General features: G+C 41.5%; 1 protein-coding gene across 3 annotated transcripts in view; it reads left to right on the top strand.

Moving 5' to 3' along the window:
- Positions 1 to 2,629: 2,629 nt before the first annotated feature.
- Positions 2,630 to 16,228, top strand: part of FRMD4A (FERM domain containing 4A) — a 283,383-nt gene continuing 269,784 nt past the window's right edge. Inside the window, exon 1 of one of the 3 annotated variants that reach the window (XM_037060728.1) lies at positions 2,630 to 2,720. In XM_037060728.1, the coding sequence (XP_036916623.1) occupies positions 2,682 to 2,720 (39 nt within the window). In that variant the 5' untranslated portion in view covers positions 2,630 to 2,681. The remainder of the gene's footprint in view (positions 2,721 to 16,228) is intronic. The other 2 variants (XM_037060727.1, XM_037060730.1) reach the window with 2 other exon arrangements.

Here is a 16,228-nt window from a genome sequence, read left to right as displayed (position 1 = left end):
AACACAGGGGCGTGCCCTGTTCCTGTCCCCTGTGCTTCCGAGGGCTGAAAGATGTCTGCTGGTGTCACCGGGCTCAGACTGCGGGCTCCAAGGAGGATGTCCCTGACCCCATGAGGGAATGTCCCTGTCCCCATGAGTGGTGAAGATTTCAGAACAATCTAATTAGGTCTCGCCCTTCTCAGGAATTAATGTGTTGGTATCCAGACATTTTTTAAGGCTTATAATGGCAACTTTAGACTTAAAAGGTTCCCAGACCATAAGTTAAATCTATATTTAACTCAAAAAATTTAAAGTCACATTATTTAATCAGAGAGTAAACAATACCTTTAAAACTGTCCATATCTACTCCATAATTACAGGCTTTGGATAAGAGCTGTGTTCACAGCTCACATCCCCGGAGGGTGAAGAGCCTGGGTTCAGGGACACAGGCAAAACTAACTAGATATGGCTGGTCTTTGTTTTCCTTGAAAATACCAATGTGGTTAGGTAATGTTAATGGGACGATCATTTTCCACATACCGCTTGTTTTTTAATTTAGCTTCTTTCCCTCTTTCATTTCTTTGTTACCCTTTCTTCCATTCTTCCTTTCTTAGATAAAATCATCTCTGCTAATGGGGTGTTAAAGGCAAGATTCCCTAGTACCCCTCCCCCACTTTTATTACAGCGTGTGTGGAAATAAAGGAAGAACACACAGGAATGAAGTCATGCAGAATGCTTTACCCCAGAGTAATAACTCATGGAAAAATGATAAAATTCATCAAAGGAGAGTTTAAAGGAAAGTGGCCTTCCCATATTTATTAAATTAATTAATGTATAAATCCATAGCAGAAGGAGAAAGGGGACTAAGAAAAGGTGATTTCAAGAAACACAAATTTTGAAATAATCTCCAAGACCTCCCTGTTATCAGCGGCCAGTAATACCTCTGAATTACCTGGTCATTGAAAGTGCTCCAAAAAATAAATAAAATTAGATACATGCCACGCCCTGTGTAATCCACTTTGTTTATTGTCTCATTTAATCCCCTCAAGAACACTATGAGGTTGCTGTGATTCCTTTGTCTAAGTTCACACAGTAGGTGGTAGGGCCAAATTTAAACTCAGTTATGCCTGACTTCAGGGTAGTGAGTATGTGCTTGCTCTACTTCTATTTTTTTCTTTTTTATTTATTTTTTAGAAGGGAAGGAGAAAGGGAGAGAAACATCAATGTGTGGTTGTCTCTCACGCACCCGCTACTGGGGACCTGGCCTGCAACCCAGACGTGTGCCCTGATTGGGAATCGAACCAGCGACCCTTTGGTTCACAGGCCCATGCTCCATTCACTGAGCTATGTCAGCCAGGGCTCTACTTCCATTTTGATGATATTACATGTTTAAGTTGAAGAAATATGAACGAAGGAAGCAAGGAAGGGACAGAGGGAGGAATAGGAAGAATGTGCACAAGGCAAATATCTCTCAGTAACTACCATGGTTTTTCAGGGGTATCCAACCAAGATACTATTGAGACTAAACACACCCCTTCTCTGAATTGTCCAGGTAATGTTGTGACTGAACCTCTCCAACCCATTGCCTTTCTTTCTTGCTCTGGAATCTATTAAATTAGGATGCACATGCCCTTATGAAACATTGTTTAAAGTAATCAAACTCAAAACAACTGAGTTGACATCTCAAATTGTTGTACCACGTTCAGCTGGTGGATTTCTTTGGGTTGTGATTCGAATAGGGCTGATCCAGTATATTGATATAATGTAGAACAGCCTAATTAGGTCTCATGCTTCTCAGGAACTCAAAGCTCTCCTAGAGCTATGGAGGAAATGCCCCATGGTGGGGAAATATGGGCTATTTTGCCTTTACCTCCTTTATCTGTTTTCCTCCCAAGTTGAGGATATTGATATCAAATCATCAGGTAAGCTTTCTCACAGCCCTTTTAATCCTAACTTCCACTTGGAAAATTTCCAAAGAAAATGCCTGGGTTTTTGCAAATTGGCCACAGAAAGAGCAGTTTCTCCAGGGCTGATGTAAGATGGGCCTTTTTGCTTTGCCATGCAGACACTCTGGTTTTCTGAGTTGGAAAGAGTTAAGGGAGAAGATGGAATGCCTTGGGAATGTTGGCAGTGAGGCTGCTGCTCTCTCCCCTCTGCTTCTCACCCTGGACGAACTCCCAGAACTAGGGAAACTGGGATGACTCTGGGTCCATGCTCTTCCCTCCATTCTGCCCCCAAAGCCAGCTCAGTGTCCCGGAGAAGGAGGGATGGGCAGTTGTCTGCAGGGTGAGCCTTGTTTTCACCTCATCCCTGGAGAGTTGCCAGAGACAGGGAGAAAACATTTTCAATCAGGAGCCATTTGGTAGTCCTCGTGGGAAAACAGTCCCTGAAGGTTGGTGGGGGTGATGGTAAGGGAAGGTAGGGGAGAGGAGAGTGGAACAAGAGGAAACGAAGTTATTTTGACTGCATTTTTCCTTGCCTGATTAAATCTAGTGACATTTGAACTTTGCATTACTAAAAGAACCCAGCTCTGTATGTGGGGCCCAGGACCAGAGGGTAAAGGCAGGGCTTAGAGCTTGCAGGGCTGCAGGGTTGCTTGGCACGGAGGACCTGCTCTGTAGCTGGGACCAGCTGGTGTGGGACCTGCTTGCCGGGCGCTGAGGACCTGCTGCTGAGGGGAGAGCCTTCGGGTCCTGTAGCTGATGCTGAAACCATGGTGTTGCTCCAGGGCTGTCTACCAGGTGGGACCTGCAGCTATTCTTCACCTTGTGAGAAATGTAGGGGGTGGTGGCAAAGGGGCAAAAACTATTGTCATGTGTTTTGGATTGTGAAGTGTGTTATGCTAAATGGGGCAGGGGGAGGTGATTAACATTAATTGAACACCCTCTTGAAGGTACCAGATACTATGAGAGGTGCCTCGTAATCTGTATCTAATTGTCTTCCAAACCACCAAATAAAGTAGGTACTTAATGTCACCATTTTGGAGATGAGGTTACTGAAACTCAGAGATGGACTTGAGTTGTTCAAAGTCACCCAGCTGGTAAAGCCAGAGCCCTGCCATGTAAGCCACAGTTTTTCTGGCCACAAAGATGAGGATGCTCTTTCCATGAGTTCATGCTCCTCTCACAAGAGACTCTGTTTCTCAAAGTGTGTGCTGGGGCTGGCAAGCTGGTGAGGGACGTATGGCTCTGAGGACAGGAGGCAAGGAGGGAAGAATGCTGAGCAACAATATCCAGTCTTTGTTCTCACTTCCCTGTCCCGTTGGTGGCTTACAGAGTGGCCTCTCAAGTCACACATTCACACAAACTTCTAAAGAGAAAATTTTCTGCAGGAATGCAGCCCTTCTGAATCAATTGGCTGAGGTGCAGAGCCCTTAAAAGGGGGAGACAAGGGCATCCATTTTCCCTGTTCATCCCTCCAGACTGTGTCCTTTTGCCATGGAGACTTCAGTGCTCACAGCCCTAGACCAGCCTGAGAGGAAGGAGACTGAGTGTGGGTGGGGGGAGCGGGTAGGGGAGGTGAAGGCAAAGTAGTGATGGGGCAGGGCTTCCCCTGACCTGGTTCTTGATGGGGGTGTCACTACTACCTCAGTTGATGGTGTTTTGTAGCCCAGTTTATTTCACTAAGTCAACTTGAGTACTTTTGGCCCTCTCTCCTTGTTTGCTGGCTCATCACATGCTTGGAACCAAGCAGGCACAGCTGGCCTTTGTATTTTTAGGCGTAATTTGGCGGCGTATAATCCCTTAATGAACTGTAATGATTAAACAACACGGACCATGTAGCCACCCTTCCTCCCTCCCCTCCTTGTGGAATGTCTGGACTTACACTGAAGCGACAGTTTTTGGGAAGATGTGTCCAAGAGCCCTGGGTTGGTTTTTACGGAGAAGCACAGCTGCCCCAGGACCCCTGCTCCCTCCTCTTCAACTGCCCATTGGCAGTCGGTCTGAAAACCAGCAAGTGATTTCTGGAAACGAGATTTTTTCCCCCAGAATTTTTTTTGTTTGAAGGGCACATACCTATAGTTTTACTATTAACAGCAAATATGTCCATAATCAATCTTACATAAATGAAATGTGAGAGAAGCATTCCCAAATTGACAACAGTCTAAAACATTTATGTGATGTTTCCAATGATGGGCTGTGAATCTGAAAAACACCTAGAATAAAATCTCCCTGATGGGAGATTCAAATAGTCATGTGATTGATTCATCCATTTGAAAATTTTTCAGAAATGTGGCTTTGGAGTCAAATCTCAAAACAGCTTGGCATTGGGGGTTCATTTCATAGTCAAGTTAATTCCTTCTTAGGTGTTGCTATGCTTGGGAAAGAATTTGAGAGCCCTGGATTCTTACCTCCATCTCTCTCCTTCCTCCCTCCTTCCCTCCCTCCCTGTCTCTGTCTCTCTCTGTCTCTGTCTCTCTCTTTCTCTTTCTTTTGTTTTTAGAGACAGAGGAAGGGAGGGCAAGATAGAGGGAGAGAAATATTGACTGGTTGCTTCTCAAATGCTCCCAACTGGAGACCCAGCCCACAACCCAGGCCTATGCCCTGACAGGGCATGGAACTGGAGACCATTTGGTTCCAAGGCTGGTGCTCAGTGCACTGAGCCACACCAGCCCGGGCTTCCACTTTCTTTTTTATCTCCTGCTTGTCTTCTTCATTTCTCAGAAAGTTATATAAAAGCCAAGGTTTCAAATCAAGTAGGCAGCGTGCATTTGCCCTACCTGAAGGGACTTTTTGAGGGACTTCCCTTAATGTTTTAAGTACCCTGAAAAGAACATTGAATTTTATTGGCTACCAAGTTTGGGAAAAAAATTTGTTGCTGCTCAACTTCTATTCAGTTCATCAGACACTAACAGAGAAGCCAGTGGCATGGGCCTGTCCTCTGCTTCCTCCCTTACAGAGGCAGGGCAGGGCAGCAGCTTCATGGCCACGTAAGAATTAAATAAGGGCACAGTTGCTGAAGTGTGCTGCAAATACTAAGTGTATACAGATGGGAAGTGTTGTTTTATAATATACTTCTTAACAGTATTCTTACTGTTTTTTATCTTGGGAAAAGTTCACCAAGACTGCCTTTATTTTTTTTAGTGATAAGGTGACTAATGGCCATTTTTGTGTATTTTGTTTGGGCAATTAATTGTCTAGGAAAACTGCCACTCTCACATTCACAGCACTTCTCACACCACATACGAGGGAGTTCCCCAACACCGATTCTGACTCACTGGATTTGGTACAGACCCCACAGGTTAAGGGCTCAGTCCCACGAGATTGCCCCCCTCCTCCAGCTGCCAATCCTGAGTGGTAGGTCCCCAGATTACCCTTCCTTCTGTTCCACTTGGCCACAGATGGCAGGTTTTCATGAGCCCCTCCCTGGGTGTAAGTATTTTCTAGAACAGCTTAAAGAACTCAGAAGCCCTTACATTTACCACTTTGATTGTAGGGTAAAAGACATGATAAAGGATGCAGATGAACCGCCAGATGAAGACATACGTAGAGCTCAGGAGGGTCCCGAGGACAGGAGCTCCTGTCCCTGTGACGTTGGGGGGTGTCATCCTCCTGACACCTAGACGTGTTCACTGATCTTCTGAAAAGCTTCTGGAACCCCCACCTCCTACATTTGGGATTTTTGTGGATACGTGCACCATCTCATAAGCATGATCGGTCATTCAGTTCATCTTCAGCCCCTCTCCTCTTCCTAGAGGATGGGGGTGGGGCTGACAGTTCCAGGTCTCTAATCATGGCTTGGTTAGAGCCCATCCGAGCGCCCATCCAGAATCACATCACTAAAACAAAAAACCCTCCTATCACCCAGGAAATTCTAAGGAATTCTTTAACTCTGTGTCAGGAACCAAAAGCCAAATATTAAAATAACAGATGCTCCTAGTGCTCTTATCACTTAGGAAATGATGAGGGTTTCAGGAGCTCTGTGCCAGGAACTGGGGACAGAGACCAGAATATATTTTTTCCTGCTACTTCATAGCAATGCTTTCTTCATTTACAGTTTCTCCGTTGGCTAAGGTGGTGGCTATCAAACCCTGAGTGGACTTGAAATTCAACTCCGGAGCTTTTACTCTCACGCATGCCCAGGCCTGACTCCCAGAGATCCTAATTTAGCTGATCTGGGGCCTGTGTGTTGGTATGTTGTCAAAGCTTTCCAGGTGGTTCTAATGGGCAGTCCAACTGGAGAGCCCCTGAGCTGAAGGAGCCTCCTTCTGCTGTCTGGTAGGTAGCATGCAGATGCTTACAAAACCTCAATGGGCAGCACAAAATCACTGGAGGAAGAGGATACTTTAAAGATATATGTATTGCCCTGGCCAGTGTGGCTTAGTTGGTTGGAGAGTCATCTCGTAAACTGAAATGTCACAGGATTGATCCTTGGTCAGGGCACATACCTGGTTTCAGGCTGAGTCCCGGTCAGGGTGCATAGAGGAGGCAACTGATAGATGATTCTCTCTCACATCAGTGATTCTCTCTCACATCAATGTTCCTTTCTCTCTTTCTCTCCTCTCTCCCTCTCTCTCATTCTTTCTTAAATTAATAAATTTATCCTTGAGTGAGGATTTTAAAAATAAATAAAGATCAGAGGTTAACTCAGTTCAAATTAAGTCTGTTCTTTGGTCCACACAAAGCACTCAATAAATGTTATTTTTATTATGTTTACCCGAAACTGTGAAGAGAGTGTGGTTTCTCTCTCAGGGTGGCAGTGACCTCTCTGGACCTCGGGGGGAACTGGCCCCATTCCCAGACCCCCAGTGCGGTCCCCAGAGTGGCCTCAGCACCATAGGCAGCTCCAACTCTTTTCGGCAGGAACTTGGTCTTTCCTCTCACCCAGTGCTGCTTGATCACGTTAGTCTCCCAGACAGCAGTTAATTGTGGAGCCCGAATTGTTCCTATTTGGGGGTGGAGAAGCTTTAAAAGGAGAAAAAAACGTTAAATTATACAAATGTAGGTATGCAAGGAAAACTACAGCACATTACAAATGTAAGAGAGCATCACAAAATCCAGAAAAATGACATGAGTTGATTAATTAACTGCCTAACACATCTCTATTAATCCTTTTTCCCCCTGCATATTTTGGCTACCTACTCTTTTTTCTTAATTTTGATTTTTTAAAGTACAGTTGACATTCAATATTTTTATATTAGTTACAGATATATAGCGCAGTGGGTAAACATTTATATAATTTATAAAATGACCCCCCCCAATAAGCCTAGTACTCACCTGGCACCATCCATAGTTATTACAATGTTATTAATTATATTCTTTATGCTGTACTTTACACCCCCATGACTATTATGTAACTACCAACTGTACTTCTTAATCCCTTCACCTTTTTCACCCAGTCCCCCAACATCCCTCCCACCGGGCAACCATCAGAATGTTTTCTGTCTGTGAGTCTTTATGTTTTGCCTGTTCACTTACTCTGGTTTTTAGATTTTATATATGAGTGGAATCATATGGTATTTGTCTTTCTCTGTCTGATTTATCTCACTCAGAACTACCCTCTGCGTCTATCCATATTGTCACAAATGGTAAGATTTCATTCCAGTCTTTTTTATGGGAGAGTAATACTATGTTGTATATATGTACCACTTCTTCTTTATCCACTTATCTATTGATGAGCTGTTGGGTTGCTCCCATGCCTTGGCTATTGTAAACAACACTGCAATTAACATAGGGGTGCTTTTGCTCTTTCCAATTAGTGTTTTGGGTTCCTTTGGATATATTCCCAGAAGTGGGATCACTGGGTCAAAAGGAAGATCTATTTTAAAATTTGTTGAGCTATTTCCATACTGCTTTCCACAGTGGCTGCACCAGTCTGCATTCCTAGCAACAGTGCAAAAATGTTCCCCTTTCTCCACATCCTTGCCAGCACTTGACGTTAATTTATGGATGATGGCCTTCCTGACGGGTATGAGATGGCATCTCATTATTGTTTTAATTTGCTTTTCTCTGATGACTAGTGACATTGAGCATCTTTTCATATTTCTACTGGCCATCTGTATGTCCTCTTTGGAGAAATGTTTATTCAGGTCCTCTGCCCATTTTCACATTGGATTTTGCTTTGGTGTCAAGTTGTATGAGTTCTTTATAAATTTTGGATATTAACCCCTTATCAAATATATCATTGGTGAATATGTTTTCCTAATTGGTAAGCTCTTTTCATTTTGTTGACGGTTTCTTTTGCTGTGCGAAAACTTTTTAGTTTGATACAATCCCATTTGTTTATCTTTTCCTCTTACCTAAGAGATATATCAACAAAAACAACACTAAGAGTAATGTCAGATAATATATTGTCTATGTTTTCTTCTAGGAGTTTTATGGTTTTAGGTCTTACATTATAGTCTTCAATTTATTTTTAGTTTATTCTTGTATATGGTATAGGAAGGTGATCTAGTTTTATTATTTGCATGTACCTGTCCAGATTTCCCAACACCATTTATTGAATAGACTATTTTCCCCCATTTGATATTCTTGCCTGCTATGTCATAGATTATTGACCATATAAATATGGGTTTATTTCTGGGTTCTCTGTTCTGTTCCATTGTTGTATGTGTCTGTTTTTATGCCAGTACCATATCACTTTGATTACTCTAGCCTTGTAGTATAGTTTGAGATCAGATAGCATGCTATCTCCAAGTTTGTTATTCTTTTTTACTGCTGTGGCAATTTGAGGTCTTTTGTGGTTCCATATACATTTTAAAAATTTTTGTTCTTGTTCTGTAAAAAATGCCATTGATAGGTATTGCATTGAATCTCTAGACTGCTTTCAGTAGTATGGATATTTTAATGATATTATTTCTTCCTATCCATGAGCACAGTATATACTTGTATTTATTTGTATTTTTTATATATTTTATTGATTATGCTATTACAGTTGTCCCATTTCCCCCCCTTCATTCCCCTTCCACCCTGCACAATCCCTCCCACCCACATTCCTCCCCTTTAGTTCATGTCCATCTGTCATAAGTTCTTTAGCTTCTACATTTCCCATACTATTCTTGCTCTCCCCCTGTCTACTTTCCACCTACCGTCTATGCCACTTATTCTCTGTCCCTTTCCCCCTCTCTCCTCCTCCCACTCCCCTGTTGCTAACCCTCCATGTGATCTCCATTCTTGTGGTTCTGTTCCTGTTCGTTGTTTGCTTAGTTTGCTTTTGTTTTAGGTGTGGTGGTTAATAACTATGAATTTGCTGTCTTTTTACTGTTCGTATTTTTATCTTCTTTTTCTTAGATAAGTCCCTTTAACATTTCATAAAGTAGGGGCTTGTTGATGATGAAATCCTTGAACTTGACCTTATCTGAGAAGTGCTTTATCTGCCCTTCCATTCTAAATGAAAGCTTTGCTGGATAGAGCAATCTTGGATGTAGGTCCTTGCCTCTCATGACTTGGAATACTTCTTTCCAGCCCCTTCTTGCCTGTAAGGTCTCTTTTGAGAAATCCGCTGACAGTCTGATGGGAACTCCTCTGTAGGTGACTGTCCCCTTCTCTCTTCCTGCTCCTAGAATTCTCTCCTTCATTTTAATCTTGGCTAATGTAATTATGATGTGCCTTGGTGTGTTCCTTCTTGGGTCCAACTTCTTTGGGGCTCTCTGAGCTTCCAGGACTTCCTGGAAGTCTATTTCCTTTGCCAGATTGGGGAAGTTCTCCTTTATTAGTTGTTCAAATAAGTTTTCCACTTGTTGCTCTTCCTCTTCATTTTCTAGTACCCCTATAATTTGGATGTTGGGATGTTTAAAGATGTCCTGGAGGTTCCTAAGCCTCTCCTCATTTTTTTGAATTCTTGTTTCTCCTTTCTTTTCTGTTTGGTTGTTTCTTTCTTTCTTCTGGTCCACTACACTGATCTGAGTCCCAGCTTCCTTCCTATCACTATTGGTTCCCTGTGCATTTTCCTTCATTTCACTTAGTGTAGCCTTCATTTTTTCATCTAATTTGTGACCAAAATCAACCAGTTCTGTGAGCATCCTGATCACCAGTATTTTGAACTGTGCATCTGATAGGTTGGCTATCTCTTGGTTGCTTAAAAGTATTGGCTCTGGGGCTTTGATCTGTTCTTCTGTTTGAGCCTTTTTTTTTTTTTTGGTCTGGTTGAGCCTGTTATGTAGTGAGGGGTGGAGTCTTAGGAGTTCACCAGGGTGGGGCAACCCAGTCTCTGGGTTGTGATGCTGTAGGTGGGGGCAGGGTCAGAGAGGGAACAACGGTGCTTACTCTATTCTCTCTCTTGGATTTCAATATCTTCTGCCGCTTCCCACAAGCAAATTGGGCCCTTCTGGTGCTAGTTCCCAGGTGGGTGGGCTTGTGTATGTTCTAAGACCTTGTGGGTCTCTCTAATGAACTCTCTTGTGAGGCTGGGAGTCTCTCCCAGCACCTCAACCCCCACAGGTGTTTTCAATAGGAGTTTAAGGCTTTATTTCCCAGTGCTGAGGCCCTGGGTTGTGAGGTCTGTCTTGCTGCCTTTTTTAGTCTGGTTTATCTGCACACAAATGTGTGACCCCGGTCAGCCAGCCACCTTGCGCACCTCATTGGGTCTGCCCATTGCCTCCCCCTGCCCAGGGTCTGCCAGCTGCCTCCTGCATGTGTCAGGTCTGCCAGCCACCCCTTTTTCCTGCCATGACGCCTCTCACCGGCTGCTGATTCTGCCCCTCTTACCAGTCTGGATGAATGGTTGTCAAACTTCCATACAATTTTCTGTCAGTTCTGATTGTTTTTTTGTTTCTAAATTTTTGTTGTTCTTAATTTTGGTTGTGCGAAGAGGCACAGCGTGTCTACCTATGCCTCCATCTTGGCTGGAAGTCCTTTTTCCATTTTTTTCTTCACGGTCTTATAATGTTCAGAGAACAAGTCTTTTATCTTCTTGGTTAAATTTATTACCAGGTATTTTTGATGCAATTGTAAATGGAATTGTTCTCTCAATTTCTTTTTCTGATAGTTCATTATTAGTGTATAAAAATGCAACTGATTTCTGCATATTAATTTTGTATCTTTACTGAATTTCTTTATAAGTCTTAGTAGTTTTTTGGTGTAATCTTTATGGTATTATGACATCTGCAAATAAAGACAGTTTTACTTCTTCCTTTTGACTTTGGTTACCTTTTATATTTTTTTTCTTGTCTGATTACTGTGGTTATGACTTCCAATACAATTCTGAGTAAAAGTGGTGAATGTGGACATTTTTTTCTTGTTCTTGATCTTAAGGAAAATGCTTTTACCTTTTCCTCAATGAGTATAATGTTGGCTTTGAGTTTGTCACTTATGGCTTTTATTGTGTTGAGCTATGTTCCCTCTGTTCTCACTTTGCTGGGGGTTTTATCATAAATGGATGCCGGATTCTGTCAAAAAATTTTGCATCTTTTGATATGACCATATGACTCTTATTTTTTATTTTGTTTATATGGTGTATCACGGTAATTGATTTGCATGTATGATACAAACCTTGCAGCCTAGGAATAAATCCCACTTGGTATATGATCTTTCTAATGTATTCCTGATTATTGTTTGCTAATATTTTGTTAAGGATTTTTGCATCTATGATCATCATGGATATTGGCCTATACTTTTTTTTGTTCATGGTATGTTTGCCAGGCTTTAAAATCAGGAAAATACTGGCTTTGTAAAATGAGCTTGAAAGCCTGCCCTCCTGTTAAATATTATGGAATAATGTAAAAAAAGTAAGTGTTAATTTTTTGAATGTTTAGTAGAATTCACACATGAAGCTGTCTGTTCCAGGACTCAAGTCTGGTGGGAGTTTTTTAACTAGTGACTGATTTTGTTAGTAGTTATTGATTTGTTCAGATTTTCTGTTTTTTTTTTTTTTTTTTTTTTACTCAGTCTTGGAAGATTGTATATTTCTAGGCATTTATCCATTTCTCCCACATTGTCAAATTTGCTGGCAAATAATTATTGGCACTATTTTCTTACAATCTTTTGTATTTCTGTGGTGTCACTCACTTTTCCTCCTTCGTTTCTAATTTTATTTATTTAGGTCCTCTCTCTTTTACTTTTAATGAATTTGGTTAAAGGTTTATCAATTTGGTTTGTATTTTCAAAAAAGCAGCTCTTGGATTCATTGCTTTTTTGTATTTTTTAGGCTATTTTATTTATTTCTGTTCTGGTGATCTCAGTTGTTTCTTTGCTTCTACTTTTTATGGGCTTTGTTTCTTGTTTATTTTTTTTAAGTTTCTGAAGGGGTTTAGTTAGCTTATTTGAGAGTTTTTTTTTTTGTTTGTTTCTTAAGATAGACTTGTACTGCTGTGAATTTCCTGCTTAGAACTGCTTTTGCTGTGTCCCATAGATTTGGGATCATTGTGTTTTTATTTTTTTCTCAAGATATTTTTTTTATTTATTTCTTGATTTTGTTTCAACCCATTCATTGTATAATAGCTTGTTATTTAGCCTCTCTATTTGTGTGTTTTTCAAGTTTCTTCTTATAATTCATTTATAGTTTCATACCATTGTGATTAGAGAAGATACTTGATATGATTTCAGTGTTAAATTTATGGAGACTTGTTTTGTAGTCTAACAGATGGCCTATCCTGGAACGTGTTCAGTGTTGGACCACTTACTCTTTAATGTCTTCAAATGGTTTTGTAATATTTCTGTAGAGACAGAGAGGAAGATGAGATGACCTTTCCTCTAGCATTGCTGATCAAAATTTTTCCCCTATGTTAGTGTTAGTTTAGAAATGTTTCTCTCTGATTCACAACTTACTGAAAATGCTGTTCAAGTTTTTAAAATTGTTGTCAAATTTGGAAAGCCTTCTTTCTTTTTCTTAAAATTATATATTGTTGATTATGCTATTACAGATGTTGATTTTCCCTCCTTTGCCCCCCTCAACCCAGTACCACCTACCACTGAGGCAATACCCCCACCATTGTTAATGTTTATGGGTCATGCATATAAGTTTTTTGGTGACTCCATTTCCTATACTGTACTTTATATTCCCATGGCTATTCTGCAACTACCTATCTGTACTTCTTAATCCCCTCACCTCTTCACCCATTCCATCACACCCCCTCCCACCTGGCAACCATCAAAACATTCTCCATACCCATGATTTTGTCTCTGTTCTTAGTTGCTTAGTTTGTTTTTTACATTCAATTGTTGCTAGATGCTCACTAAGTTCCTTAAGCATCCTTATAAAAAGTGTTTTGAACTCTGCATCTGATAGACTGCTTATATCCATTTCATTTAGCTCTTTTTCTGGAATTTTGATGTGTTCTTTCATTTGGACCATGTTCCTTGCTCCTCGTTTTGGCAGCTTCCCTGTGTTTCTTTCTCTGTATTAGGTGAAGCTGCTTTGACTCCAAGTGTTGGTAGCGTGGCCTAATGTAGTAGGTGTCCTGTAGGGTCCAGTGGCACAGCCTTCCCTATCTCCCAAGCTGGGTACTCAAGGTAGGCCCTTTGTGTGAGCTGAGTATACCTTTCTCTTGTCCTTGAGCCTTGGTTGGCATTGGAAGATCAATGAGAGGGATTTACCAAGGCTGGTCAGCTGCAAGTACTGACTGTGTTCACTGATCACCAACCTCCACCCCTGTGGAGGATCAGCTGTGCAGATGCAGGGTGAGAGTGCTCTGATGTGGTCTGTAGCCTGTCTGGCCACTGTGTGTGTGCTGGGCTTGGGGTTTCCCAGGTGGTATAAGCCAAGGTCAGCCCCCACCTGTGTTTTGCCTGGAGCCATCTTGCTTGAGCTATAAAGGAATATGCCATGGCTAGTACTTGTGATGGGCTTGGAGATTCCCAGGGGAGGCCAAACTATGAATCTAGGCTGGCTGTTGATAGTGCTGGGCCTAGGGCTCACTGAGGCTGGCTATTGCTTGTCTGAGAGGATTTTAGAAAGTTGTGAAGCATGAGCCAAGACCATCCTTTCATATGGAAAACCATCTTGGGTGGGGCAAAGTCTCTGGGGATCTCCAAAGCAGGGCAAATAGTGTTAGCCAGGTTGATGGAGTCTCAGATATAGCACCAGCTTGGCAGCCTTGTTAGGGGATGGTTTAGAAAAGAGACAATGGCTTCTATTTGCCCTGATGCCAGGCACTTCAGTTCTCCCTTTATGCCACTAGTGGCTTTCAAGCTGCTACACTGGTACTGGAACTCAGAGGATGGAGTCTGTGTAGGTAAGTCCATATGTGGGTTCACTAAGAGAAGTTCCTTGGGGCTTCAGCAGTTTCTTCCGACAACTCAATCTGTGCTGGTTTCTGCAGCCAAAAGTTGTGGGGACTTGTCTTCCTGGCATTAGAACCCTGGGCCATGGGGCCTGGTGTGGGCCTGGGACTTTTTGCTCCCAAGATATCCCTCCTGAATTTTTATCTACCACACATGGATGAGGGCTCAGCCCATTCCACATCTGTGCCCCTCCTACCAAAGTTAATGGATGTGTTTTTTTTTAATTTTGTAGTTGTCAGACTTCCATTCAACTCGATTCACGATGGTTCTGAGTGATGGTTGTTCTGTATTTTAGTTGTAATTTTGATGTGGCTGTGCAACGAGGTGAGCCTTGTCTGCCTATATTGCTGACTTGACCAGAAGTCTGGAAAGCCCTCTCTCAAGTTTCTTTTGTTTTTATGTTCTATTATCAAACAAACTTGCTGTCTATAGTGAAAGTAGAGGTGTATGCCCTCCACTAAACACCTGAATTTTTTAAAACATTCAATTGCATTCTATTTTCTTTAATGAAGAAAAAATTATGTGTACTTATGTAATGGTGTATGTTGTATATTATATATACCCTGGACAGGGGACATGCTTCTACTTTTGACTGGAGATTATGAGAACTGAACCCTCTACTTATAATTTACTGTCAGATAATTAGAAGTTTTCTCCTCTGACTAGCTTCTGGCTCCTAGCTTTTTGAATATTCCCTTATATAGAGGCCACATTCCTTTATAGCCAGGTGCTATGAGATGTAGTAATACCAGTTAAGACCTGGCCCTGTACTTTCATGTATAACTTTGGGTTAGGAGCATGGCAGAAAGCCATGGCTACACTGATACAACTCATTTTTATCTGTTCATAGATGGAAGTGACTGTGAACTTCATAAATACATCCCACTTAACACAAACTACATGCATTCCAACTCAGTTTTTCTTTACTGGATTCCAAAAAATGTTAATGGTGATTCTGGTGCTACTTGATCAAGAGGGAAAGTTTAACAGAGGGGAAGTTATTGTGGAAAGAGACATTAGTCACAACCGAAGTATAAGCTTGGTTAACTTTGTAAGGAATCTACCTCTGTACCTTTCAGCCCACCCCCCATCACCTCTGGTTGTGCCATACAAACCATAGGCAAAATAAGTAAGACCAATAACCTCAAATACTGCCCTGCCATAAACTGCTTCTGGCCCCCGAAGTGTTGGGTATATGTATGGTGTATTTAAGCCTGTTTTAGATTATTTTTTAAAGTTGAATGTCATTATTTGTTATATTTTGTTTTTGGTCTATTTGTAATGAATGCATCATTCATTAGAATGGTCTTTGTTTCTGTTTTTTATTTTCTTTACTAAATTTTTTATTTATTGATTTTTTTTTAGAGAGAGAGAGGAAAGGGAGAGAGAGAGAGAGAAACATTGACTTCTTGTTCCACTTATTTATGCATTCATGGGTTGATTCCTGTCTGTGCCCTGACCAGAGAACAAACCTGCAACCTTGATGTATTGGGATGACTCTCTCAGAGACTGAGCTACCTGGCCAGGGCCTTCTGTTTTTTATTTCGTAATACCTGCTGGACAAAGCACAAAAGAGGCAGCATCTCTGCTCTTCTGGTTTATCAAAGAAACTAGGAGAGGGACAGTGTCCCAGGGGACATTCCTACCTTCCTCTTAGAAGTGTGGTTTGTTACATGGGCTTAAAATCATTCATGGCTCACCCATCTCTGCTGCTGCTACAAGAAAATATGGACCAGTGGCTAGAGTGACCACCCAAGTGTCAGAATTTGGGGAGGGTCCTTTGTTAAATTTGTATATACCTATTCTAACCCCATGCTTTAACAATAACTCTTTGTGACCCATAAAGCCAGTCCTGCAATGACCTGTAAACCACATTTCCTACAAACACTGTAAGAAAAGCAGGACAACAAGTGAGCTAATATATGAGATTGCCTTATCATCCTCAGGGTGGGGGAGCATTGTCATCACAGAGAATGATTTGTGTTTTCTTCTTAGTAGAAATTGAGCTTCTGTACTGAGAAGTTCTAGAAATATGAACTGTTTTGAAAATGCAACTTTATCAGTTATATTCATGATTAATTATGATGTCG

Source organism: Sturnira hondurensis, unplaced genomic scaffold (assembly GCF_014824575.4).
Source record: "Sturnira hondurensis isolate 20B ecotype Veracruz unplaced genomic scaffold, ASM1482457v3 Scaffold0012488, whole genome shotgun sequence".
Taxonomy (NCBI): domain Eukaryota; kingdom Metazoa; phylum Chordata; class Mammalia; order Chiroptera; family Phyllostomidae; genus Sturnira; species Sturnira hondurensis.
This window is presented reverse-complemented; position numbering and strand designations above follow the sequence as displayed.